The 27,947-nt window shown below is 38.6% G+C and overlaps 1 protein-coding gene and 1 pseudogene across 1 annotated transcript in view; both read left to right on the forward strand.

The window, feature by feature from the left end:
• The first annotated feature begins 2,188 nt into the window (after positions 1–2,188).
• LOC109561083 (protocadherin beta-2-like) lies at positions 2,189–5,026 on the forward strand (annotated as a pseudogene).
• Positions 5,027–16,215: 11,189 nt separating this feature from the next.
• Positions 16,216–27,947, forward strand: part of LOC109562123 (protocadherin beta-4) — a 149,114-nt gene continuing 137,382 nt past the window's right edge. The window contains exon 1 of the mRNA XM_019965078.2: positions 16,216–20,261. Within this exon, the coding sequence (XP_019820637.2) occupies positions 17,978–20,261 (2,284 nt within the window). The 5' untranslated portion in view covers positions 16,216–17,977. The remainder of the gene's footprint in view (positions 20,262–27,947) is intronic.

A 27,947-nucleotide genomic window follows, 5' to 3' on the forward strand; every position in this document is an offset into this window, starting at 1 on the left:
TATTACCTATAAAGTTTTTTGTTTTCTGAGAAAAAAATCAATGAATCTGAGATGTTGCCACTTTGAGAAATTCTTATTAATGTTTCAGAATGTGCATGAGATTTGGGTGGTTTTCCCATCACTGGAAACCACACAGGGAGTTCAATTCACAATAATACACAATGCAATAGTGGGGTAAGTACTTTGCCCATTCAGGAGGGAAAAATCACTGGATGAAGTACAACCTAAGCTAAGTTTAATTCTCACAGATAAGAACAGTAGGTATCAACACTAGTCTCAGACCTCCTAAGGTCAAGATTGTGACAATCAATGACAATCTTGGCAATGCATGCTTTTCAGCAACCTGGTTATCAAAGACTGCAAAAGGTTTAAATCTCAGTAAATTAAGGAACAGTTCACCAAATTCTCCTATTTCTGGAACGTATTCACCAAATATTTTAAATACCACTCATGTACTTCCTGGTGGTCCAATGGTTAAGAATCTATCTGCCAATGCAGGGGACATGGGTTTGATCCCTGGTCCAGGAAAATTCCACATACCACAACTACTGAAGCCCTTGAGCCCTAGAGACTGTGCTCCACAAAAGAAGATGCCACCACAATGAAAAGCTCGAATACTGCAACTAAACAGTAGCCCCCCACTTGAGGCAACTAAAGAGAGACCATGCAGCAACTAAGACCCACTGCAGTCAAAAGTAATAAATAAATATTAAAAATATAAATAAATACCACTCATATCTGTGAATTATAAACATCCACTTCAAGAAAATTACCAGGCAATTTCAGGGTTATGGTGCAAACACTCAGGCAGTTTACATCAGAAATAGCTTCAGAAATACCTTCACATAAAAGATGTTGGATAACAACTGCATTTACTTTCACGTAAAAGATGTTGGATGACAACTGCATTGGATGACAATTATATAAAGCTGGTCATGTTGACACTTACCTGCTCATCCTAGAGTACATCCAGAAGCCGACTTCACCTCTTTAAGAATTATCTCAGAACTCTGGAATAAAAAGAAAATGTCTTGGTCCTTCTTTCCAAAATTTTCTTTCCATTGAATGTAAAAAAAAAAAAAGAATTCCCATACTCGGCCAACCTAGTGCAGGACAGAGAGACAAGAGATATATCTCTCTAACATCACTTTATCTCCAATTAAATTAGGTTCCGGAGAAGGCAATGGCAGCCCACTCCAGTACTCTTGCCTGGAAAATCCCATGGACAGAGGAGCCTGGTAGGCTGCAGTCCATGGGATCACTAGGAGTCAGACATGACTGAGCGTCTTCACTTTCATTTTTCACTTCCATGCATTGGAGAAGGAAATGGCAACCCACTCCAGTGTTCTTGCCTGGAGAATCCCAGGGACAGGGGAGGCTGGTGGGCTGCCGCCTATGGGGTCACACAGAGTCGGACATGACTGAAATGACTTAGCAGCAGCAGCAAATTAGGTTCTTTGAAGCTGAAAACAAGACAGTAGGTGGAGATAGCTATCGCCCTTGGCATTCTTTTTTTCAGCTCTGGGTAAAAAGTAGAGAAAAACATCCCCTTTCCAAATAACATTATAGTTGTTTTATTGCTCTAACTTCACTAGTGTCTTCTTTTGTTCTGACACATAAATAATTGTTTGTTTATAGTCAACAAGTACTGATATATTACCTATTTTTACCTTTTTATTTACCTACAAGTCAACTGATCTGGACACTTCAAAATATTCATTATCAATAAAATACAGTGGACCGTTCCAGAATAAATAGATGTAACATCCAATACAATCATGAAACTTGATTTTAAAAAAAAAACACAAATTTTCTGTGATATTCCTTATATCAAGTGGCTAAAAAAATAAGTGCATTTGTAAAAGGAATTCAGTGAATACGAATTCTTATTTAGTTGAGTAAAGTTCAGTCGCTCAGTCGTGTCTGACTCTTTGTGACCCCATGGACTGCAGCAGGCCAGGCCTCCCTGTCCATCACCAATTCCGGGAAGAAAATTGGGGAAGGATAATTAACAAAAATTATTAGGGACTAGATTTTAGATAATCTGGAATTATTGTTGTTTCAGTACATTAAGAGACACTACTTGAAAATATTTGAATACCATCAGTCTGAAAATAAAGGACTGGGATTTCCTAAATACTGTGCGTCGGAAAGGACGCGGGGTGGCGCTGGAGCATTAGAAGTAGAGAAAGCAAGCTACCAGCCTGTGCTCCTCTAGCGATGTTCTGCTTAAGAAGCAAGCAGGAAGGGGAGACTTTTTAAGGCAGTTGCTCGGGGAAATCAGGGCCCTAGACATCTCTATTTATCCAAGGATCTGAGTGATACTGGGAGACAGATCAGCAACAACATGAATCTGAGCTGGGTCAAGTCGTCTGGGAAACCAGAAAGCAATGAAGGCAGGAGACAGAATGGAGAGCTCTCTGAAACAAAGGCAAGTCTTGATATTCCTTGTTTTGCTGGGCATAACTCAGGCTGGTTCTGAGCCTAGGCATTATTCAGTGGCTGAGGAAATGAACAGTGGCTCCTTTGTGGCCAATCTATTGAAAGACCTGGGACTGGGGGTAGATGATCTAGCTGCTCAGGCCCCAGGGTTGTTTCCGAATTGGAAAAAAAAAAAAAAAAAAGCGTTTGCATTTTGAAAGGTAGACCGAGGATTTGTTGTTAAATGAGAAACAGGACCAGGAGGAGCTGTGTGGCCTTATCGAACCCTATGTACTACCTTTCCAAATATTACTAGGCAGTCCCTTGCAGTTTTTCCAGGCTGAGATATGGATTAGGGGTCCTAGACAAAGAAATAATTTTGAAAATTTCAGAAAGTATCACTCCTGGAACTACTTTCCAGATAGAGTGTGCCCTGGACTTAGATGTAGGAATCAACAGTTTCCAAGTTATACAGTCAGCCCCAATTCCCACTTCCGTCTTAAATTACAAGACAGTTCCAAGGGCACAATATTACCACAGCCGGGGCTGGACAAAACACTGGATCAAGAGGAACAGCCTGAGATCAGATTAACCCTCCCAGCACTGGATGGCGGGATTCCACCCAAGTCTGGGACTGCGGATTAGACATCAGTGATAATGCCCCCGAGTTTGCATAGCTGCACTATGAGGTGCAAGTCCTGGAACACTGCCCCATTGGATTCCAGGCTGCCATCATCTCTGCCAGAGATTTAGATATTGGAACCAATGGAGAAATATCTTATATATTTTCGCAAGCACCTGAAGATATCTGCAAAACATTTCGAATAAATGCAAAATCGGGAGAAATCCTTTTAATACGGGAACTGGATTTCTAATCTATCCAGACCTCTACTTTAAATATTCAGGCGACAGATGGTGGGGGCCTTTCTGGAAGTTGTGTGGTGCCTGTTCAAGTGATGGATTTGAATGACAACCCTCCGGAACTGACCATATCTTTTCAATGAAATCCTAGAAAATTTGCGGGAGACCATAATTGCTGTATTCAGCGTTTCAGACACTGACTCGGGACAATGGAAGGACGGCTTGCTCCATCCAAGAGGATCTCCCTTTCAATCTTAAACCCTCTGTTAAAAACTTTTATACTTTAGTCACAAACGCAGCCCTGGACCGAGAAGCAAGATCCAAATATAACATCACCATCACGGTCACTGACATGGGAACCCCAAGACTGAAAACCGAGCACAACATAACCGTGCTGGTGTCCGACGTCAACGACAACGCCCCCGCCTTCACCCAGACCTCCTACACCCTGTGGGTCCGCGAGAACAGCAGCCCCGCCCTGCACATCGGCAGCGTCAGCGCCACAGACACAGACGCCAACGCCCAGGTCACCTACTCGCTGCTGCCGCCCCCCGACCCGCTCGTGCGCTCGCCTCCCTCGTGTCCATCAACCCCGACAATGGCCACCTCTTCGCTCTCACGTCCCTGGACTACGAGGCCCTAAGAGCCTTCGAGTTCCACGTGGGCGCCACCGACCGCGGCTCGCCGGCGCTCAGCAGCCAGGCGCTGGTGCGCGTGCTCGTGGCGGACGCCAACGACAACGCGCCCTTCGTGCTCTACCCGCTGCAGAACGCCTCGGCGCCCTGCACCGAGCTGGTGCCCAGGGCGGCCGAGCCGGGCTACCTGGTGACCAAGGTGGTGGCGGTGGACGGCGACGGGGGCCAGAACGCCTGGCTGTCGTACCAGCTGCTCAAGGCCACGGAGCCCGGGCTGTTCGGCGTGTGGGCGCACAACGGCGAGGTGCGCACGGCGCGGCTGCTGAGCGAGCGCGACGCGCCCAAGCAGCGGCTGGTGGTGCTGGTCAAGGACAACGGCGAGCCGCAGCTGTCGGCCAGCGTCACGCTGCACGTGCTGCTGGTGGACGGCTTCTCGCAGCCCTACCTGCCGGCCCCGGAAGCGGGCGCCGGCCGACCCGCTCACCGTCTACCTGGTGGTGGCCTTGGCGTCGGTGTCGTCGCTCTTCCTCTTCTCGGTGCTGGTGTTCGTAGCGGTGCGGCTGTGCAGGAGGAGCGGGGCGGCCTCGGCGGGTCGCTGCCCGGTGCCCGAGGGCCACTCCCCAGGCCACCTGGTGGACGTCAGCAGCATGGGGACCCTGTCCAAGAGCTACCAGTACGAGGTGTGCTTGACGGGAGGCTGGGGGTTAAATGAGTTTAAATTCTTGAAACCGATTCTTGCTAGTAGTCTGGTTCAAGACACTGGGCAGGAGTAGCGCAGACCTGCAATTGCAAGAATAGACGTAGGTTTCATTAACATTAGAATCAAAAAGTTTTTTGACTACGAATGTGTAGGGAAGGAGCAAATTGGTTAAGATGGCGGTGATCAGACTCTCACCCCCACGGCCTCTGGTTCTCACCCAGCTTTTAAAAATACCTATGTTACAGCTGAGCTCATTTATAGCACCGCGCAGGCGCAATGCCCTATATACGCACCACCTGAGTTCTTGGGACAGGTCGAGTCGAGTAGTTGTAGTTGCTGCTGTGTAGGCTATTAAGAGAGTAAAGCATGTCTGCCTTGAATGCACGGTGAATAAAGAATGTCTACGGTTCCTTTGCCTCCTCTCAGCTTCTTCCACCTTCCCCACTCCGTTCACACCTTGCCTACCCTGGATTCAGTGAGCTACATCGAGACAAGTGGCGTACGCAGGATACAAGAAGACAGAATGCTTTTTTAAAAATCAAGGCTCTTCATTGATACAATATTTTGTTTATATATTGATTTTGCTTTCTATTTAGTCAATCCTTGAATGTTCTCCGTTTTTCATCTGCTATCTTTTCAATCTGATCTTAATGACTTTTTCTAATTGGTGATTAAAAATAAATGCATTATGTTTTAATGGTGATTCCATATAGGTTTATTTAAGGTAGTCATTTCAAATTCTATATCCAAAGCAATGTAGAGTTCTGAACCACCAATCTTACAACTTACCCTGTTGAATATAGTCAGGTAATATTATTTTATAATACTCCTAAAGCATCTTTGTCTGTGGTTAATGTATAGATAAAAGTCTGTTTTCTTTAAAATGTATTATTTTAAAGTGTATTGTCTTCCAGAGGTTTAGTAATCAAAACTTATAATTTTCTGTTTTGACAATTGCAGTTAGTATTTCAAAATTACATATGCTTATATTGGGCAGAAATGAACAAAAATATAGGTTAATAAGGCAGATTACTTAATTTGTCTCAAGTGTTTATTTATGATGGATGACTGAAAAAATTAAACCTAAGGCTTTTTGAACAACTGATTGTGCTTTCCCATTTGGTGTAAAAACATTATTTAGTAAGGCATCTGATGGGAAGACAATTTGTTTTGTAACTTCTGAGATGTAAATATTATCAACCTGAGGGCCATTTTAAAAAATTTATTTAATTGGAGGCTAATTACTTTACAATATTGTGGTGGTATTTTCCATACATTGACCTGAATCAGCCATGGGTGTACATGTGTCCCTCCCATCTGGAACCCCCTCCCAACCTCCCTCCCCATCCCATCCCTCTGGGTTGTCCCAGTGCACCAGCTTTGAGTGCCCTGTTTCATGCATGGAACTTGGACTGGTGATCTATTTCACATATGGCAATATACACATATGGTAATGTTAATCTCTCAAATCATCCCACCCTTGCCTTGTCCCACAGAGTCCAAAAGTCTGTTCTTTATATGTCTCTTTTGCTGTCTCACATATAGGGTTGTTGTTACAGTCTTTCTAAATTCCATATATACATACATGTTAATATACTGTATTAGTGTTTTTCTGACTTACTTCACTCTGTTTAATAGGCTCCAGTTTCATCCACCTTATTAGAACTGATTCAAATGTGTTCTTTTTAATAGCTGAGTAGTATTCCATTGTGTATATTGAACACAGCTTTCAGGAAGTACATGTATGCATACTAAGTGCTTTATAGTAAAAGGGATGTTCCATCCAATCCTACTTTTAAAAAATTAATACGTATTTGGCATTTATATGGTTATATATTAAGGAAATATTTTCTTTGTTTCCTCTCTTAGTTCCCTTTTTCTGATTTGAACCTGACATGACTTAGAATTAGGTACGGTCCTTCTGGGATAAACACTGCCCATCTACATCAGCATTCTACAATAGTTCCTGTAGAGTAATAAAAAGATTAGAAGAATGGGAAGTTCTAATGAAAGAGCAATATCCCTATGAAAGTCTAAATTAGCTAAGACTAAAATCTGGAAACAACCAAATACCAATTTTTATGTCTATTTTGAATGAAATAGAAAAAACTTATTTTTATGTAACAGAATATTTATTCCCCAATAATCTGATTAGGAAAATATAAAATTTCTCCTCCTAGACATTTTCTCATCCAGAACGATAGAACTTACCAGGAATTGAATATTCATGATTAGAAGAAAGAAGTTTCTCAAAGATTTTGAAAATTCTAAAAAGAGAGAAAGAATGTTAACTAGATGTTAACTACAGTCATGTGATCATTTGCAATATGCACAAATAGCAAATCATTATGTCACACCTGAAACTAACATAGTGTTTTATTTCAATTACAGCTCAAAATAAAAAACCCTAATGACATGTCTTCAATCATGTAAAGTTATAATCACATTAAAATGGTGTTATTTTATATAACTGAGAATCAGATACATGAATCCTTAATAATCAGAGGAGGTAGTATTTCCCTTCACTCATTAAATACTTTATACAGATGTCTGGATCAGGCTCCTTGCTCAGATTTTTTTTTCTTTTCATAAGCTGAGTTTTCATGAAGATTAGAGAAAAGGTAATTTTGATCAAACTTCTCTTTATTTGGCTGGCTTAGTCTCAGGTCATGTCAGATCCAGGGAAGTTTTCAACTGTGGAAGATAGGGAGGCCCATTGTTTTTTGGCAAATATGGTATATGATTTGGGACTCAAGTTGTAGGGACTATATAACTGAGGAGTCATTTAGACTCTGAAATAATAAGCATAGATGCCTAATAATACTTTAGTTGATGGGTGCACTGAATTCACATATTGTTGAGAAAGTGATCAGAATTTAGTAAAGCCTTCAGAAAAGATCATGTGGACTACATTTGAAGATAGTTAACAATTATACCTTACTGTTGATTCAAAGTTGCTTTTATTTCTTGGCTACTGGGAACCTTTTTACCCTTTGAGGAAAACTTACAGAAACTTCTTTATCTGGATATTTTATTAAGTACATGACAAAAGGCACTATATGTATAATACTATCATTACTACTTTTTGGAATCCCCTAAAGTGAAAGTCTGTGTGTGTGTACACAGTTTTGTCTGACTTTTTGCAACCTCATGCACTGTAGCCTGCCAGGCTCCTCTGTCCATGGAATTTTCCAGGCAAAAATACTGGGGTGGGTTGCAATTTCCTACTCCAGGGGCTCTTTGCAACTCAGAGATCAAACCCATGTCTCTTGTGTCCCCTGTGTTGGCAGATTCTTTACCTCTGTACCACCTGGGAAGCCCAAGTGAAAGTCTGGCACGAGGTAAAAGTGATAACTTTCTACATAATTTTTCTAGAATTTTCTTCTAAGAGGATGGAAAAATTTATTAGTGAATTATTTCCAGATTGATCTCTTACTGATATTCTAAACTAGTTTTTTTTAACACTGAAAAGCAAAGAGATGAAAATGAACTTTAAACTTTTATGTAGTTGTTAAAAGACTATATTCAAATATCACTCATTAGAAATAGTGAAGTAACTTACTGTACTTTTAATAAATCTTCCTTAATCCTTAAATATGGCTTCCTTGTAAATGAGGACTTTATAAAGTCCTCAGTTGGACTTTATATTGACAGTTTTAAAAAAAATACATCTCACTACATTTTTCTTCTTAGACTTACACGTTTTAAAGCTGGCAACATATTAGTCATAGTTCAGAGTTATTTCTATGTTTGATCCTCATATTCTTTGCCAATAGCTTAGTTGATGATAGATTTTAAAATGTAAACTAATTTTCCTTCTCTTCTAGAATTTGGTATTCAAAACTGTTGATGAAGAGTATATCACTCTAGTTTGCATTCTTTTATCTGTAAACTCCTTTAAGATTTTTTCTTTATTCTTGATATTTTGATAATTTGCTAGACCCAAACCTAAGATTTACCCAGTATACTGAATTTTTAAAGTAACTATAGTTTTTTCCCCCAAAAAATTTGTTTTACAGGTTTCACAACAATTTATGTTTTTTACAATTACCATTTCTTTTTTGTTGAAGGAAATTAAATATATTTTACTTTGAAGTTATTTCCATATTGTTCCACTCTCTGTTTCTTATATGTACCTTCTTTTATTTAAGTTTGTTTTTCACACTGTAATTCTTTGTTAGTTGGTGATATTTTATTGAGAATTTGTGTTCTATTGGAGGGCTCCCCCATACCAGTACTACTTTTGGAGGCTCAGGTGGTTATAGCCTCAGGCTCTACAAATGAAAGCCTTAATTAAGAAGCTTAGCTCAACTCTGTGACGGGTGGAAGTTCTGGGCCAACACTTAATGATGTGTTTGAGTTGAGCCCCAGTCTCCCTTGGGTGGTACTGCTCTGCATTTGCTCTATGAAGCAAAATCTTAGGGACTGTCACCCTCTGCTTTTTGGCTGTCGTGGGGTCTGATAAGATGATAGACATGAGAGCTCATGGAGATAGCATTTACTTTTCAATCTTCAGAGTGTGTTGATATAGAGTAAAGCTGATTTTGAGGAAAATGAGTTGTAACTGAAGTAATTGATACATCAGAATTACCTACAGGGGGAAAACATGGTCTTGATTAATATGCATGAAACAGTGCTACCCATGGTGGTCCTGGATGGTGCACACAGCTTGCTAGATGACAAAACCCACTGCTGAGCAATCCTATATTGTGTACTGAGTTGGTGCCAGGTAGAACAAGGTAGAATTCTAGATGGTGACTTGAGCTAGAACTCATGACTATCTTATCAATGATTCAAAGATTTAAAGTACTTAATGTTTAGCATGTGGACCAACAACCTGGAAGTATGGAGTACCGAGGCATACCTAGGATCCTAAAAAAACAGACACAGCAAGGCACAAGCCACCTTGTGAAGAAGCCACCTTCTATTTGGCATAGTCGGGCTTACCCATCTAGGACCTATCCCAGCCCTACCTTCTCTTCCTTTAACTACCTATAGAAGTTTACTCCAGTCAACGCATGTTCTACTCTCTTGATCACTGATTTGACTTAGCCATCTTCCTCTCAATTCTCTTTGCTCCTATTCAATGATGCTGAAATGCAGAGGATGAACACGGAGCATTCAGTGAATTGCTGCTCATAAGGCCATCTTCTGAGCATTCTGGAGGTGTCAACATCACTGGGACTTAGATCCAGAATTATTAATATGAGAAGTTTCTGACTCGAATATCAGAGGTAAATGGGTTCACATTTTTGAAGTCAGTCATTTCCAATTAATATAGGCTGTCCATGAGGAAAGACTTTGATGAAAACTCAACTTCTAGAAAGATTAGAGGTTTATCAAAAATTAAAACTGAAAAAAAAATAATAAAAAAAAATTAAAACTGTCTTCTCTAAATATTGTCATTTTGAGTTTTTTCCCCTTAAATGGGGAAATGGAGTTCTTCCTCCTGAAGTTTTCATTCTATTCAACAAAATTTAGTCAGTAATTTTAAAACTTTCCACAAAGAAGAAGTCCAGGACCAGATGGCTTCACTGGTGAATCCTACTGAACATTTAAAGAATTAACACCAATCCTTCACAAACTTGTAATTTAAAAAAAAAAAAAAAAGGAGCAGGGATCACTTCCAAATTAATTCTATGAGGTCAGCACCAAAGATAATACAAGAAAATTAAATACCAATATCCTGTATAAATATAGATGCAAAAAATCCTCAACAAAATATTAGCAAACTGACTCCAGCAACATGTAAAAAGGATTATACACCATAACCAAGTGGGATTTTATTGAAATGTTGGTTGAAAAACACTCATGAAACTAAATAATAAGGACCATCCTCTAGGTGATAAGCTGCAACTATAAAAGTCTAACTTCACATGTAATGGAGAAAGACTGAAAGCTTTCTCTCTAAGACCAGAAACAAAGCAAGGCTGTTCCTGCCAACTGTTTCTATTTAACATTGTACTGGAAGTTCTAGCCAGAGCAATGTGACAAGAAATTAAATTATTCCAATTGGAAATGAAGTAAAAGTATCTTTGCAGGTGACATGATCACACATATAGAAAATCCTAAGTAATCCACACACAAAAAAACACTAAAATTAATAGATGCATTCAGCAAACGATACAAGATCAATATACAAAAATCAATAGTATTTCTATACACTAGCGTTGGACAGGCCAGAATGAAATGAGAAAAGCAATTCCATTTACAATAGCATCAGAAATAATAAAATACTTAGAAATAAATTTAATAAGTTCAAGACTTGTATGCCAAATACTACAAAACATCAATGAAAGAAAGAAAATATAAGTAAATGGAAAGTGTTCATGGGTTGGAAGATTTACATTGTTAAGATGGTAAATGTGCCCAAATTGGTTTACAGATTCAACTGAATCCCGATCAAAAATCCCCAGGCTTTTTTTTTGGTAAAAGTTGGAAAATTGAAGGTAAAATTCACTTGGAAATCAAGGGACCCAGAATAGCCAAAACAATCCTGGAAAATAACAACAAAATGGAAGGGCTCCCCCAAACTGACAAATATTAGAATATTTTGACATATTAACACTGTTTTTAATTTAGTATGTAATACAAGGAATTATTGGTAATTATATTGGATTTCATCACAAACTTCTAAGGCCAAACACTCTAATTATTCAAATATCTCCTTTCTAAATTTGCATTTCAATTAGTGTGATTTTTGAAAACATCTTCTAGGTTTAGTTTGGAAGGACAGCAGATACTAAATTTTAGTTTGTTATCACCTGTGAGCAGTATTGTTTGCTTTACAGTTATTTTACTTGAATGGGAAGCTGATGTATCTAATTTATCTATGTATGTAATAGAAACATTCAAAAGATAATTCCTTTTATAAGAATTTTCTAGTAAAATCCACAAACCATTTATAATAATCCATTATTCCATTATCAATGCTGGGCTTCCCAGGTGGCTCAGTGGTAAAGAATCCGCCTACCAGTGCAGGAGATGCAACAGCCACAGGCTTGATCCCTGGTTTGGGAAGATCCCCTGGAGAAGGAAATGGCAACCCACTCCAGTTTTCTGGCCTGGAAAATTCCATGGACAGAGGAGCTTGGCAGGTTACAGTCCATGGAGTCACAAATGGTCAGACACAACTGAGCGACTAAGCACACACGTGCTCACACACACACACACATTATCAATGCTAGCTTAATATTTGGAAGTAACACTATTTGAGAAATACTATTTTAGGAATCAGTGAACCAAATGGACCAAAATGGGTGAATTTAATTCAGATTACCATTACATCTACTACTGTGGGCAAGAATCTCTTAGAAGAAATGGAGTAGCCCTCATAGTCAACAAAAGAGTCTGAAATGCAGTACTTGGGTACAATCTCAAAAATGACAGAATGATCTCTGTTTGTTTCTAAGGCAAACCATTCAGTATTACAATAATCCAAGTCTATGCCCCAACCACTAATGCCAAAGAAGATGAAGTTAAAGGGTTCTATGAAGACCCACAAGACTTTCTAGAATCAACACCCCAAAAAATGTCCTTTTCATCATATAGGGACTGGAATGCAAAACTAGGAAGTCAAGAGATACCTGGGGTAACAGGCAAGTTTGGCCTTGGAATGAAGCAGGGCAAAGGCTAACAGAGTTCTGCCAAGAGAACGCACTGGTCACAGCCAACCCCCTCCCTCAACAACAAAAGAGACGACTCTATACATAGACATCACCAGATGGTCAATACGGAAAGCAGATTGATTATATTCTTTGCAGATGAAGATGAAGACGCTCTACACAGTCAGCAAAAACAAGACTGGGAGCTGACTGTGGCTCAGATCATGAACTCCTTATTGTCAAATTCAGGCTCAAATTTAAGAAAGTAGGGAAAACGACTAGACCATTCAGGTATGACCTAAATCAAATCTCTTACGATTATACAGTGGAAATGAGAAATAGATTCAAGGGATTAGATCTGATAGACGGAGTGCCTGAAGAACTATGGATGGAGGTTTGTAATATTGTACAGGAGGCGGTGATCAAAACCATCCCCAAGAAAAATAAATGCAAAAGGCAAAATGGTTGTCTAAGGAGGCCTTACAAATAGCTGAAAAAAGAAGAGAAACAAAAGGCAAAGGAGAAAAGGAAAGATACCCACCTGAATGCAGAGTTCCAAAGAATAGCAAGGACAAATAATTAAGACTTCCTAAGTGATAAATGCAAAGCAATAGATAAAAACAATAGAATGGGAAAGACTAGAGACCTCTTCAAGAAAATGAGAGAGAACATTTCATGCAAAGATGGGCACAATAAAGGACAGAAACAGTATGGACCTAACAGAAGCATTAGATATTAAGAAGAGGTGGCAAGAATACACAGAAGAACTAAACAAAAATGACCCAGATAACCACGGGTGTGATCATCACTCAACTACAGCCAGACATCCTGGAGTGTGAAGTTAAATGGGCCTTAGGAAGCATCACTACAAACAAAGCTAGTGGAGGTGACAGAATTCCAGTAGAGCTATTTCAAATCCTAAAAGATGATGCTGTGAAAGCGCTGCACTGAATATGCCAACAAATTTGGAAAACTCAGCAGTGGCCACAGGACTGGAAAAGGCAGTTGTCATTCCAATCTCAAAGGCAATGCCAAAGAATGTTCAAACTACTGCACAATTGCACTCATCTCACATGCTAGCAAAGTAATGCTCAAAATTCTCCAAACTAGGCTTCAACAGTACGTGATGTGAACTGAGAACTTCCAAATGTTCAAGCTGGTTTTAGAAAAGGCAGAGGAACCAGAGATCAAATTGCCAACATCCAATGAATCATGGAAAGAGCAAGAGAGTTCCAGAAAAACATCTGCTTTATTGACTATGCCAAAGCCTTTGTATAGATCACAACGAACTCTGGATAACTCTTAAAGAGATGGGAATACCAGACCACCTTACCTGCCTCCTAAGAAATCTGTATACAGGTCAAGAAGCAACAGTTAGAACTGACATGGAACAATGGACTGGTTCAAAATTGGGAAAAGAGTATATCAAGGCTGTATATTGTCGCCCTGCTTATTTAACTTATATGCAGAGTACGTCATGTGAAATCCCGGGCTGGATAAAGCACAAGCCAGAATCAAGATTGCTGGGAGAAATATCAATAACCTCAAATATGCAGATGACACCACCCTTATGGCAGAAAGTGAAGAGGAACTAAAGAGCCTCTTGACGAAAGCAAAGAGGAGAGTGAAAAAGCTGGCCTAAAACTCAACATTCAAAAAATGAAGATCATGCCATCTGGTCCCATCACTTCATGGCAAATAGATGGGGAAACAATGGAAACAATGAGAGACTTTAATTTCTTGGGATCCAAAATCACTGCAGATGGTGACTGAAGCCATGAAAGTAAAAGATGTTTGCTCCTTGGAAGAAAAGCTATGACCAACCTAGACAGCATATAAAAAAGCTGAGACGTTACTTTGCCAACAAAGGTCCATCCAGTCAAAGCTATGGTTTTTCCAGTAGTCATGTATGGATGTGAGTCATGTATGGAGCTGGACCATAAAGAAAGCTGAGTGCCAAAGAACTGATGCTTTATAACTGTGGTGTTGGAGAAGACTCTTGAGAGTCCCTTGGTCAATCCTAAAGGAAATCATCCTAAATATTCAATGGAAGGAATAATGCTGAAGCTGAAGCTGAAGCTCCAATACTTTGGCCACATGATGAGAAAAACTGATTCACTGGAAAAGACCCTGAGGCTGGGAAAGATTGAAGGCAGGAGGAGAAAGGGGACAACAGAGGATGAGATGGTTGGATGCCATCACTGACTCAATGGACATGGGTTTGAGCATGCTCTGGGAGTTGGTGATGTACTGGGAAGCCTGGTGTGCTGCAGTCCATGGGGTTGCAAAGAGTCAGACATGACTGAGCAACTGAACTGAACTGCATACTATTTGAAGTGTAATTTTAGTAACTAAAATTACTAGTTAAAATATCTATTTCACCAATTTACACCTCTCCTCTCAACAATTAATGTTTAATATACCTCTGTACTTTGCCCCTTCAATTTACAAACAAAACAGTCCTCAAGTCATAAAGTTTAAAATACATTCTCTCATTTAAAAAAAAATAAGTGAAACTACTCAAAACTTCAAAGTTTGTGTTCAGCATTTGAACTTTAGAACTTTTTGTATTCAGATTCCTTTAAAATGATTTTTATCTTTGCCTCAATGATATTTAAAAGTTCCTGGCTGTATTTTACAATGGAGGAGTTAAAACTGGTATTTAATTGCCAGAGTATCCCTCTAACTCTTCTCTCTCTCCTCTTTGTGTATTCAGAATGGGAAAAAAATGTTTTAAATATTGTGCTCCAGGGCGGGCAACCAATTGTGGAAGTTGTATGAATCCTTCAGAATGGATAATGCAGCTTTCCTGACTGGAATGGTTTTGCAGGTTATCATTCTCTTTATCATTAAGGCCTGTTCCATGCAGATATAATAATTTTTTTCTGATTAAGTTTGGCAAAATAATCCATGATTCAATGCTAGACTGTCATCTTAGACCACCTTTCTTGATTTTAACTTTACACTTGGATAACATTTCAAAAGACCTGTGAATAAGTATTTTTCCATTTAAGGCTACAAGGAATTCATTATTCATGTCATTCTTAGTTTTTTAAAATCTAGTTAATGATCTCAACAAAACACTCTTAGTTTCCCTTCAAATTTCTAAGTTTTGTAAGCACCTCTTTTTGCTGATACCTATCTCTCAAAAGAGAAAACCATTTAAAAGATTCTTATATTAACTGAAAATCTGAATACAGATATATTTCACCTATGATACCCATCTACTCAAGGCAAGGCTGAAGTTTGGATCTAAATTATATAAAAAGTTGTTCACTTCTTCAATTCCACTTAGGTAGATCAGAGAATGGATTCTGGAGCCATACTGTAGCAATTTGAATCCTAGCGCTGCCACTTCAAACGGTGTGTGACTATGGGAAGGTTACTAAGTTTCTGTATCTTCGATTTCTATAAAATATGCCTAGTAAGAGTGCCCACATTACAGGGCTATTTGGGGGATAAAATGAGTTAATGAATATAAAATATTTAGAATACTATCTGACATGTAGTAACACATAGATGTTAATATTACCTAGATTTCATTTGTGTTGAATTGACAAAAGAAACCAAAAGTAGCTAATTTGCAACACTATTTCTATGTCAACATGTAGGAATAAGTAAACAAAATCTAGTTTGAATTTTGTCCTGAACTCTTTAACTTGAATCGAACTAAAACTCTGCTACAATAGTATAAAACAATGTTTTGTTCAGGAAATTTGCTTTCCATTTATATCTAAAAGAATATTATTTTTTTCTGTATGTTTATTTTTTCTTTTCACTTCATGTTGATATGGACATGAGTTTGAGCAAACTTTGGGAGATAGTGAAGGACAGGGAAGCCTGGCATGCTGTAGGCCATGGGGTTGCGAAGAGTTGGACGTGACTTAGTGACTGAAGAACAACAACAATGTTGATATATATATATTTCTCTGATTTGCCTTAAATGTGGAAGAAAATTCTAAACTATATTAATAGTGTAATTATTATTATTGCTATATCTCTTACAATAGGAATTAACAGAACTATAAAAATGTAAATTTAGTTGAGCAGTGCTTAGCACGTATTATACTCTCATCTCTAAGAATTCTGTTTTCAGTGTCAGACATGTTCATGACTGAATGCATGATGTGACAATAATCTTCTAATATAGGCAGAAACACAATGATTAGAGTGGATTAATTAATTTACCCAATTGACATTTACTGAATGACTACTATTGTCCAGGTTTCTTTCAAAAATAATTTTTCCTGAAGTTCTCTTGGTAGTCCAGTGGTAAGACTCAACGTTTCCACTGCATGAGGCATAGATTCAATCCATGGTTGGGGAACTAAGATGCTGCATGCATGTGGTGTGGCCAAAAAATTTATTTCCCTAATACTTTCTATCATAAGAACTTAAGATTACTGACAAAGATTACTGCTTTTAAAATAATGCATTCAATGTGAATTGTAATTTATGAACTTAGTTAAATTATAAGATATTTAAGGAGGAGAAATCCCAAATAAATGGTACTCCATTCTATATACTAATAGTAAATAGTAAACTGGTTAACTGTGTCTCAGTTAACTTACTGTATCAGAGAAATCAGGATGGTTGCACACTGTGCTGAAATCCATTTTATAAACAAGTCTTTCCTCTTCACCATGTATGAGTAGACAAAGCTTGAGGCACCCTTTGTTCACAGATTAAAATGTTTCAAATCATAGCTCCCTGTCTTCTGCAAATTGGGTAGTCAAAGAATATGATATCTAGGAAACAAAGGGTCAGTGTGGTGAGAAGTAAACTCATAAATTATAGATATCTATTGAGCTAAATCATCTTAAAGCCTTTTTCTTAATAAAATTCTATTATTTTCACTTACTCAATTTTGGCTTGATATTATCCTAATAGTCACGCAGAATAATCAAGTCTTATCATCCTCTGAATTTCTGTTTATCTATAAAAATCCTTTCATTTTCTTTATGCATCTAAGAATCTGTTTCTAATACTATCTGACCTCCCTAATATTTTAATGTGGGTTCACATTGTAAAAGGGCTTATAATAAGGCAAGATGCCACTTTATTCAACTGTATTATCATTTGCACACCAGTGTAAAAACATAGAACCTTTCCTTTGAAAAAGTCTCCCTGAGACCAGGTGGTACAGAGCACTTTAACAAACTTTCTGCATCATCATAAATTTCTCACATACTTGGAAATAAACAGATATAACTATTATGGACTGTAATTTTATAAGAGTTTATCTCCCCTGGTTAGATTATGGCAAAGGGTAAATGGAGTTCTTTAAGTTCTACTGTAAAGGGTATGGGCAGATGGAGATAGTCCCTGGCTTTGTGCTCACAATTATTATAGCTCACACAATGTAATGGAATAACGTATACATTAAGTCATTTAATGGAATAATACTTGAAAAAGTCCTTTACACTTTTTGAAATGGCTTAATTTGAACACTTCCAAAATAGGCTGAGTTAAGAATGTTAGTTTATCGATCGGGACGCAGGGTGGCGCTGCCGGCTAAGATTGTGAATAAACAGCCCTAGAACGCTCACGTATTCCTTTGCTGCAAGACGGAAACACCACCACAAGTAAGCTCTGCCAGCAGTACTGGGTTACCAACGAATTTGGGCAGCGATATTCTAAACGAATTTAAGATTACAAGTGACTCTGTGAGGATTCTACCAAGCAAGAAAATTTAACACCTCTGGTCTTCTTCTGGTTGCTGAAGGGGGACTGGATGTAAGCACCCTGGCTCCAACATGGAGACGCTAGAGAGAATTCAACCCAACAGGCAAGTGACAACCTTTATTCTGATGGTAATCTTGTCTCAGGCTAACCCTGCGCCTATTCGTTATTCTGTTCTGGAAGAAACAGAGAGCGGCTCCTTTATAGCCCATTTAACCAAGGACCTGGGCCTGGAAATTGGGGAGCTGAAGGCACGGTCGGCTCGGGTGGTTTGTGACGATGACAAGCAGCGCTTGCTGCTGGATCATCAGACTGGAGATTTGCTTTTGAGGGAGAAACTAGACCGGGAAGACATATGTGGCTCCGATGAACCCTGTGTGCTGCATTTCCAAGTGTTCCTGGAAACTCCAGTGCAATTTTTTGAAGGAGAATTATTAATACAGGACATAAATGACCACTCCCCAGTATTCCCAAATAGGGAAATGCTTTTGAAAATACCGGAAAACAGCCAGCCAGGGACTGTATTTCCGTTGAAATTAGCTCAGGATTTGGACGTGGGTAGCAACGGTCTTCAAAAATACACCATCAACGCCAATTCTCATTTTCACGTTCTCACTCGAAATCATAGTGATGGCAAGAAATATCCAGATTTGGTGCAGGACAAAGTGCTGGATCGAGAGGAGCAGTCAGAGTTCAGCTTAACCCTAATGGCGCTGGATGGTGGGTCTCCACCTAGGTCCGGCACCAGCATGGTGCGAATCCTGATCATGGACGTCAATGACAATGCTCCCGAGTTTGTGCACACTCCATATGAGGTGCAGGTTTTGGAAAACAGCCCTCTAGACTCCCTAATACTTACAGTTTTAGCTAGGGATGTAGATGCTGGAAACTTTGGGACTGTTGCCTATAGCTTGTTCCAAGCCTCAGAGGAAATTAAACAAACTTTCTCAATAAATGAAGTCACAGGAGAAATCCGACTGACAAAGAAATTGGATTTTGAACAAATCAAATCTTACCACGTGGAAACTGAGGCTACAGATGGAGGAGGCCTTTCCGGGAAAGGCACTGTAGTAATAGAGGTGGTAGATGTGAATGACAATGCCCCTGAACTTACCATATCTTCACTCATCAGCTCCATCCCAGAAAATGCCCCGGAGACCGTGGTCTCTATCTTCCGAATTCGAGATAGAGACTCCGGAGACAATGGAAAGATGATTTGCTCCATTCCAGACAATCTGCCATTCATTTTAAAACCGACTTTCAAGAATTTCTACACCCTGGTAACTGACAGCCCTCTTGACAGAGAAAGTCAAGCCGAGTACATTATCACTATCACGGTCACTGACATGGGAACCCCAAGACTGAAAACCGAGCACAACATAACCGTGCTGGTGTCCGACGTCAACGACAACGCCCCCGCCTTCACCCAGACCTCCTACACCCTGTGGGTCCGCGAGAACAACAGCCCCGCCCTGCACATCGGCAGCGTCAGCGCCACAGACACAGACGCGGGCGCTAACGCCCAGGTCACCTACTCGCTGCTGCCGCCCCCCGACCCGCTCGTGCCCCTCGCCTCCCTCGTGTCCATCAACCCCGACAACGGCCACCTCTTCGCCCTCACGTCCCTGGACTACGAGGCCCTAAGAGCCTTCGAGTTCCACGTGGGCGCCACCGACCGCGGCTCGCCCGCGCTCAGCAGCCAGGCGCTGGTGCGCGTGCTCGTGGCGGACGCCAACGACAACGCGCCCTTCGTGCTCTACCCGCTGCAGAACGCCTCGGCGCCCTGCACCGAGCTGGTGCCCAGGGCGGCCGAGCCGGGCTACCTGGTGACCAAGGTGGTGGCGGTGGACGGCGACGCGGGCCAGAACGCCTGGCTGTCGTACCAGCTGCTCAAGGCCACGGAGCCCGGGCTGTTCGGCGTGTGGGCGCACAACGGCGAGGTGCGCACGGCGCGGCTGCTGAGCGAGCGCGACGCACCCAAGCAGCGGCTGGTGGTGCTGGTCAAGGACAACGGCGAGCCGCAGCTGTCGGCCAGCGTCACGCTGCACGTGCTGCTGGTGGACGGCTTCTCGCAGCCCTACCTGCCGGCCCCGGAAGCGGAAGCGGCGGCCGCGGCGCCGGCCGACCCGCTCACCGTCTACCTGGTGGTGGCCTTGGCGTCGGTGTCGTCGCTCTTCCTCTTCTCGGTGCTGGTGTTCGTGGCGGTGCGGCTGTGCAGGAGGGGCGGGGCGGCCTCGGCGGGTCGCTGCCCGGTGGCCGAGGGCCACTTCCCGGGCCACCTGGTGGACGTCAGCGGCACGGGGACCCTGTCCAAGAGCTACCAGTACGAGGTGTGTCTGACGGGAGACCACAGAACTGGTGAGTTCAAATTCCTGAAGCCGATATTCCCTAACCTTTTGGTTCAGGACAACGAGAGAGAAATCAAGGAAAGCCCCAACAGTAGAAATAGCTTTGTATTCAGTTAAATGCCATATTTGGTTAAGTGAGGCTCTCAATTTTGTTAAGCCTAAGTCACATTGCAATATTTTTCTCTTAAGAGATTGTACTGTTACATAAATTTGTATATATATCTCTATTCCAAAAGTTATGCATGTCTCTACTAAATTTTCCTTTTATAGTATTCATTGGATTTAGCATTTTTAGTTACAGTTGATATTATTTCTCCATATTTTACCTTCTCGGTGATTAATGTTCCCATAACTATAAATTACTCAAGCTGTAAAGAAATTCTATTAATATTTAAATCAACCTCTTTTAATGTCTTTTTAAGGAAATACTTTAAAGCTTTTACATAATCTTGCATTTCTGTATGTTTTGGTTTCTTTACTTATATTTGCAAGGGCAGAGTGTTAGAAATTCTTTGTAGCTACCTAGAGCTTTCCTGTTCACCATTCATTCTACAAGGCTGTACCCCACTAAATAGCCATGAGCATATAACTTAGCATACTTATTTCTCATAAGTTGCACCTAAACATGCACTTTATTAAATTATTAATACACTACAATTGTGACCCTATCCCATTCTGAGTACCATATATGCTAGGGATTATTTGTTTCCTACTTACCTAGCACACTGTAATGGCTTCAGGAATACCAATATTAAAATAAAAACATTATTATTTATAAATAAGAGAAAATCTTATATAATTTGGTATCAAATTCACTTCAATAAAATAAAACTAATTCACTGCTTGATAACATACTTAAAAATCTTAGAACTTTAAGTAAATCCTAAATCCTTTAGAGGGACTCAAGAGGTAGAGGGCATCATATATTTTCCTGTCCTTCTTTTGCTCTATTAATAGAAGTTCAAATGTAAGTACAAAGTATGTGTTTTTCTTGGCTTTCAGTTCTTCCACATCCTTCAAAAAAGGGAGAGTTTCTCTTGAGTTTTGTTGATTATGTTCTAGTCTGATTACTCTATTTTGTAAACTTGAGCAGCTTTTATCAACAAAATGATGTATTTTTGATGTCCAAATGACCTTGTTTTGTCTTTCAATGTAGCTTTTGTATATTTTGTGTAAATTTACTTTTTCAATTATGCTAACTTTCAATAAGAAGCATTGTTTTTTCCTTTAAGACAATAAGAATAGAAATAGAAATTAAGAAATAAACTTATCTGAATTATAATTGTTTTATGTCATGTTCATTAGGCCAATTAAGATGACTTGTGATTTCTAACTAAATTTATATAGCTATAAGAACAGTTATTGATCTTTTGGCACAATATGAGTAATTAGAGTTTGCTTTATAACCTAAGTATTTATTTTTAAATCTCAAGTGTCATCCTACTGGAACTTAATTATTTTGTGTTTCCCTGAATTACATTTTTAAAAATATAATAAAAAAGAAAAATTATTCAAGTTATTATTGAAACATAGCTTTTAACTTTCATCCAATCTGAGACTTGAAATTAGAAAGTGATAAAAATATGAACAGAATTAAACACAAATATATGACATTTAGTAGCCAGCTTTAATGAGTTCACCATTTTATGTTAGATATTTAAATGAAATAGTTTTATGGATGATGACAAGAAATATGATTGAAGTTTTCAGCAATATGTTTCAACATTATCAAAGTATAACTTCATGTTTTTGTGTATGCCAGGAAAGCCCAACTTGTATAATCACCCAAAGGAGACTGGTCAAATAAACACTCAGAACCCACATTTATGAATTTATATGAGTAAATTTATGAATTACTTTGTGTATTACCTTATAAATTGCTGTGTGTATTCATAAAGCATAGATCATTCCTTACCAGTTGGGGATCACTATCAGACTCTAGTATAGAACAGGTTAACATTTTAAAATTCAGTGATTATAATTTAATAGTAAATATAATCCAGATAATTTCCACAAAATGAATACCTTATGGAAAATTGGACAATTCTTTTCTGCAAAACAAAAATAGAGAATGGAGGCCAAATAACTGGATAATACCCATTTCAATCACAGTTTCTCAAGTACGTCTATTATATTGACATTTTTTACAATTCCTTTGTTGTTTTTAGGTACAGATATAGTGAGTTTAGTACATGCTGTTTTAGGGGCAGACATTTTACTGAAGGCAATATAAGCCACATCACTTTAAGACCTTATATTTCTTACTGGATTTCCCTAGTGGCTCAGCAGTAAAGAACCCACCTGCCAATGCAGGAGATGAGGGTTTGATCCCTGGGTCCAGAGATACCCTGGAAAAGGAAATGGCAACCCACTCCAGTATTCTTGCCTGAGAAATCCCATAGACAGAGGAGCCTGGTGGGCTACAGTCCATGGGGTAGCAAAAGAGTGGAACACAACTTAACAAATAAACAACATTCTTACTACTAAAATTACAAAATATAGATTTTAAATAGTCCTATTTGGTAGAATTCTGTTTTCAGATAAGATGGATTATTTAAACCTGCTTTAAATTCAGAAATTTTCAGTTTGAAGCAACAGACAGCAGATGATATATAAAGAACTGAAGGGGCTAAGATTCCTGAAAAGGAAAATCCTTGGAGCTGTGAACTGACTCCAATAGTCAATTTGCCCTAAAGAAGTTTGCAAAGTCTAAGGAAAGGCCAGGGATAGAGTAACTTCAACAGTCTTTGGGAAACTGGAGAATTCAAGTTCATGGCCAGTTCTCCCCCTCATGATATTTGTCAAATTATGGGACATTCCAGGAAAGAAGACCAAAATATTAAGTGGAAAATTACTGAAAAGCCAAGTGAAGTTTTAATAGTCTTAATATATGAGATCAGAATTTGTGATCTGCCATCTGAGAGACTGTGGAGAATACACTGAGTTCCGAACTGAAAATTCTGGAGGGCCAGGTACTTATTAGGACTGGAAAGAATCTTGACTAAGCACAGTGCCTGTTTTGAATTAAGGTAATTTGATTAGACATGTTTCTATCAATCTAAAGGGGATTCCCAGTGGCACTAGTGGTAAAGAGCCCACCTGCCAGTGCAGGAGACTTAAGAGACTCTGGTTCAGTCCCTGGGTTGGGAAGATCCCCTGGAGGAGGATATAGCAACCCACTCCAGAATTCTCGCCTGGAGAATCCCATGGACAGAGGAGCCTGGCGGGCTACAGTCCAGAGGGTCTCAGAGTCAGATACGGCTGAAGCTACTCAGCACACACTGTCAAGCTAACAAAGGAAAAGATGGACTCTTTCTGGAAAAATATAATATCATCAGAACCCTGGAGGAGAGCTTTTTACATTAATAATCAACATTCGATAAAAATTATAAGGCATACATACAAAAAAAACTGGTTGACATGAATAAAACCTAGAGGAAAAAACAGACATACGGGTGATCTACAGATAAAATAAGATACTAGAACTGACTGACAATGGTGTTAAAATAAGTATAACTAATATGTTAAAATAAGGAATATAGAAAACAGGTAAAGAGAATTTCACCACAGAATGAAATAGAATATAATTTGGGGACTGAAAAATACAATACTGAAATTTTAAAATATTAGATTGTATAACGGCATGCTGCTGCTGCTGCTGCTAAGTCACTTCAATTGTGTCCAACTCTTAGCGACCCCATGGACTGGAGCCTACCAGGCTCCTCCGTCCATGGGATTTTCCAGGCAAGAATACTGGAGTGGGGTGCCGTTGCCTTCTCCGTGTATAATGGCATAGTTGTCGTAAAATATTATAGTATTAGTGAATGCAAGACAGGTTAATATTAAATATCCAAATAGAAGCACTGAAGAATAAAATAATTAAAAATACAGATAAGAACATTTAGTTACATGTAGAACATAATGAAAAACTCCGACACATACATGATTGTAATCCTGGAAGGACCAGGAATAGCGAATAAGGAATGTGTAAAGAAATGATGACCAATAATGATGAAAAAATTTACCCCTCAAGATGTTCAGTGAACCTAATTAGAAGAGTAAAAAACCGCATATTTAGAAATATCACAGGAAGGCTGCTAAAGACTAAAGTCAAAGAGAAAATCTTAAAAACAATCACATGAAAATGACATTGCTTTTAAAGGAATAATAGTAAGATGGAGAGCTGACCATCAAGAAGCCAAAAGACAAAGGAATGATGTCTTTTGAGTCCTGAAAAAAATTAGCTACCAGACTAGAATTCTATCACCAGAAAACACATCTTGCAAAAACGAAGTTCTAAAACAAACAAAAACTTCAAGAATCAATCACAGTCCCATCTGCACTAAAATAAATACTTTTAGTGGATTCATTAGGAAGATGGAAAACAGTCCTGGAGGAATCACAGATTTGCAGGAAGAAATGAACAAGAATAAGGGTAACTATAAATTGTTATTTATTGATTAATAAAGGTAGAAATAATAGTTTCTTAAAGGATTTAAAGTATATGTAGCATTTTAATTCATGATAATGGTGATGTAAAAGGCAGGTGATATAAACAGAGTTAAGGAATTCTAAGGTTCTAAACATTATCATGAGAGTAGTAAACTGAAATAATTTGTATTAGACGCTTGTAGATTAAAGATGCATGTTGTAATCTTTAGAATAATCATAAGAGTAATTTTTAAATGAATTGAAGGAAAAAATAAGAAATATCTAAATTATCCAAAAGAAGAAAAAAACTTTAAGAGCAAATAGAAAAAAAAATTTAGATGGTAAATATAAATGGATAGATATCAAATATTACAGTAATTGCTATTGGATTAAATAATCCAGTAAAAGAACCAAAATTGTCAGAATAGGTTTAAGAAAAATTCAGCTATATGTTGTCACATACCTGTGTGTGTGTATTATCACAGGTTGAAAGTTTTAAAAATAGAAAAAGATACAAACATTAACCAAACTAATCAAGTGTAGATATACTCACATAAAACAAAGGAGACTTTAAGGAAAGATGCATTACTACAGATAAGGAGAGATATTTCATAATGATAAATGGGTAAAATATACCAAAAATATGTCAGTTATAAGACTAAATATATCCCCATAAGAAAACTACAAAATATAAAAAGTTAAATTGAAAGAACATAAAAAATAGACAAATCCACATAGGAGAGGATATATTAACAATTAACTCAACCCCTGATAGAAGACACACAAAAACAGAATATTAAAAATCTGAACACCAAAATAATCATATGTGAATAAACTGACATACGTAGTACACAGGAAAGTACATGTTCTTCTTATATGCATATGGCATATATCAAAATTATCCATATTCTAGGTCATAAAGCAATTCTCTAAAAATTTTTAAAGAAGTGAAATTAAGTTAGAAATAAAAATTTATCCAGAAATCCCCAAATGCTTCAAAAGTAAATAATATAATCCATGAGTCAAAAGAAGAAATTGCAGAAGAAATTTCCATACATTTTGAACTGGGTAAAAATTAAGATATGATATATCAAAACAGAATTTACAGAGAAATTTTAAAACTTTAAATGAACATGTTAGATAAAAAAGGTTAAAAAACAATAAGCTTTCATCTGAAGAAGTTAGAAAAAGAACAAAGAAGGAAAAAATAATGCATGTATTATATATATAAACATAAATACAATGCTGATAAATATACAACCAAGAAGGGCTTCCCTGGTGGCTCAGTGGTGAAGAATCCATCTGCCAATGCTGGAGACACAGGTTCAATCCCTGGTCCAGGAAGATCCCAGATGCCATGGGGCAACTAAACCCATGTGCCACAACTATTGAGTTTGTGCTCTAGAGCCCAGGGAGCCACAACTACTTGAAGCCCACAGGCCCTAGAATCTGTGCTCTTCAACAAGAGAAGTCGCCACAATGAGAAGCACGTGTACTGCAACTAGAAAGCAGTCCTCACTTGCAGCAACTAGAGAAAAGCCCATGTAGCAACAAAGACCCAGCACAGCCAAAACTAAATAAATAAAATTATTTTTAAAAGTATATAACCAAGAAGATTAACAAAACTTAAAGTTGGTTCTATGTCATGATGAATGGAATTAAAGACTCTTACTAAGACTACTAAGATTAATTTTAAAAAGAAAGAAAACATCGATCACAAATATCAGGGATGAAAAAAGGAACATCATTATCAATCCTGCTACTGCTAAGTCGCTTCAGTCATGTCCGACTCTGTGTGACCCCATAGACGGCAGCCCACCAGTCTCCCCCGTCCCTGGGATTCTCCAGGCAAGAACACTGGAGTGGGTTGCCATCTCCTTCTCCAATGCATGAAAGTGAAAAGTCTAAGTGAAGTCGCTCAGTTGTGTCCGACTCTTAGCGACCCCATGGACTGCAGCCCACCAGGCTCCTCCGTCCATGGGATTTTCCAGGCAAGAGTACTGGAGTGGGGTGCAATTGCCTTCTCCGATTATCAATCCTACAGACATTAAAAAAATAAAAAAGGATATTATGAATAACCATCTGCCAATAAATTTGAAAATTTATGTAAAATGGAAAAATCTTTTAGTACACAATTTACTAAAACTGAAACAAGAAGGAATCTGATTAGTTCTATTAAGTAAATTAAATTTGTTATTAAAAACCTTGCCACTTCAGTTTACACTAGTGAATTCTCCTAAATACTCATGGAACAATACCAACTTATGCAAAATCTTTTGGAAGATAGAAAAAACAGGGAATATTTCCCAGATTATTTGGGTACCAGAATGACTTCAATGAATTATGACATCCAAATCTGAATAGGACATCATAAGGAAGGAAAATTAGAGACCAATCTCTATTAAAAACACAGATGGAAAAATTCTAAACAAAATATCAACAAATAAAATTCAGAAATATATGAAAGAGAAATAATAAAGTATGAGAAAACTTATTCAGGGAATATAAATCAATTTAATATTTTAAATCTATCAATACATCACATTAATAGGTAAAGGAGAAAAATCATATGATTACCTCAATGGATACAGAAAAAAATCACTTGATAAAATTCAGCACACACAATTGTTAGCAGACTGAAAACAGAAGGGAACTTTCAGAAAGTATTTTAAAATTTACAATAAACATTATACTTAATGGAAAATTATTTAAAACTTTTCTTCAGTGATCAAGAATAAAACAAGAATGCCTGCTTATACTATTTCATTTCAGTGTTTTACTGCAGGTTCTAAGCAGTGGAATAAAGCAAGGAAAAAATGCACAGTAATTGGAAGGGATGAAATAAGAGGTCTTTTTAAAAAAATGACAATGGGGCTTCCCTGGTCGCTCAGTGTAAAGAATCCACCTGCCAGTGCAGGAGACACAGTTTTGATCCCTGATCTGGGAGGATCCCACATGCCTCAGAGTAACTAAGCCTGTGTGCCACAGCTATTGAGCCTGTGCTCTACAGCCAGGGAGTAGCTCAGCTACCTAAGCCAGACTGCCCTGGAGCCCATGCTCTGCAAGGAGAGAAGCCACCACAATAAGAAGCCCACTCTCTGCAATTAGAGAGTAGCCCCTGACTGAGGCAACTAGGCAAAGTCCTCGCAGCAATGAAGACCCAGAACAACTAAAACTAAATACATAAATATGATTATTTTTTTAAATGACATGATTGTATACATTAAAAGTCATAAAGAATCCACAGACTGTTAGGATTAATAAA

The sequence above is a fragment of the Bos indicus genome, chromosome 7 (assembly GCF_029378745.1).
Source record: "Bos indicus isolate NIAB-ARS_2022 breed Sahiwal x Tharparkar chromosome 7, NIAB-ARS_B.indTharparkar_mat_pri_1.0, whole genome shotgun sequence".
Taxonomy (NCBI): domain Eukaryota; kingdom Metazoa; phylum Chordata; class Mammalia; order Artiodactyla; family Bovidae; genus Bos; species Bos indicus.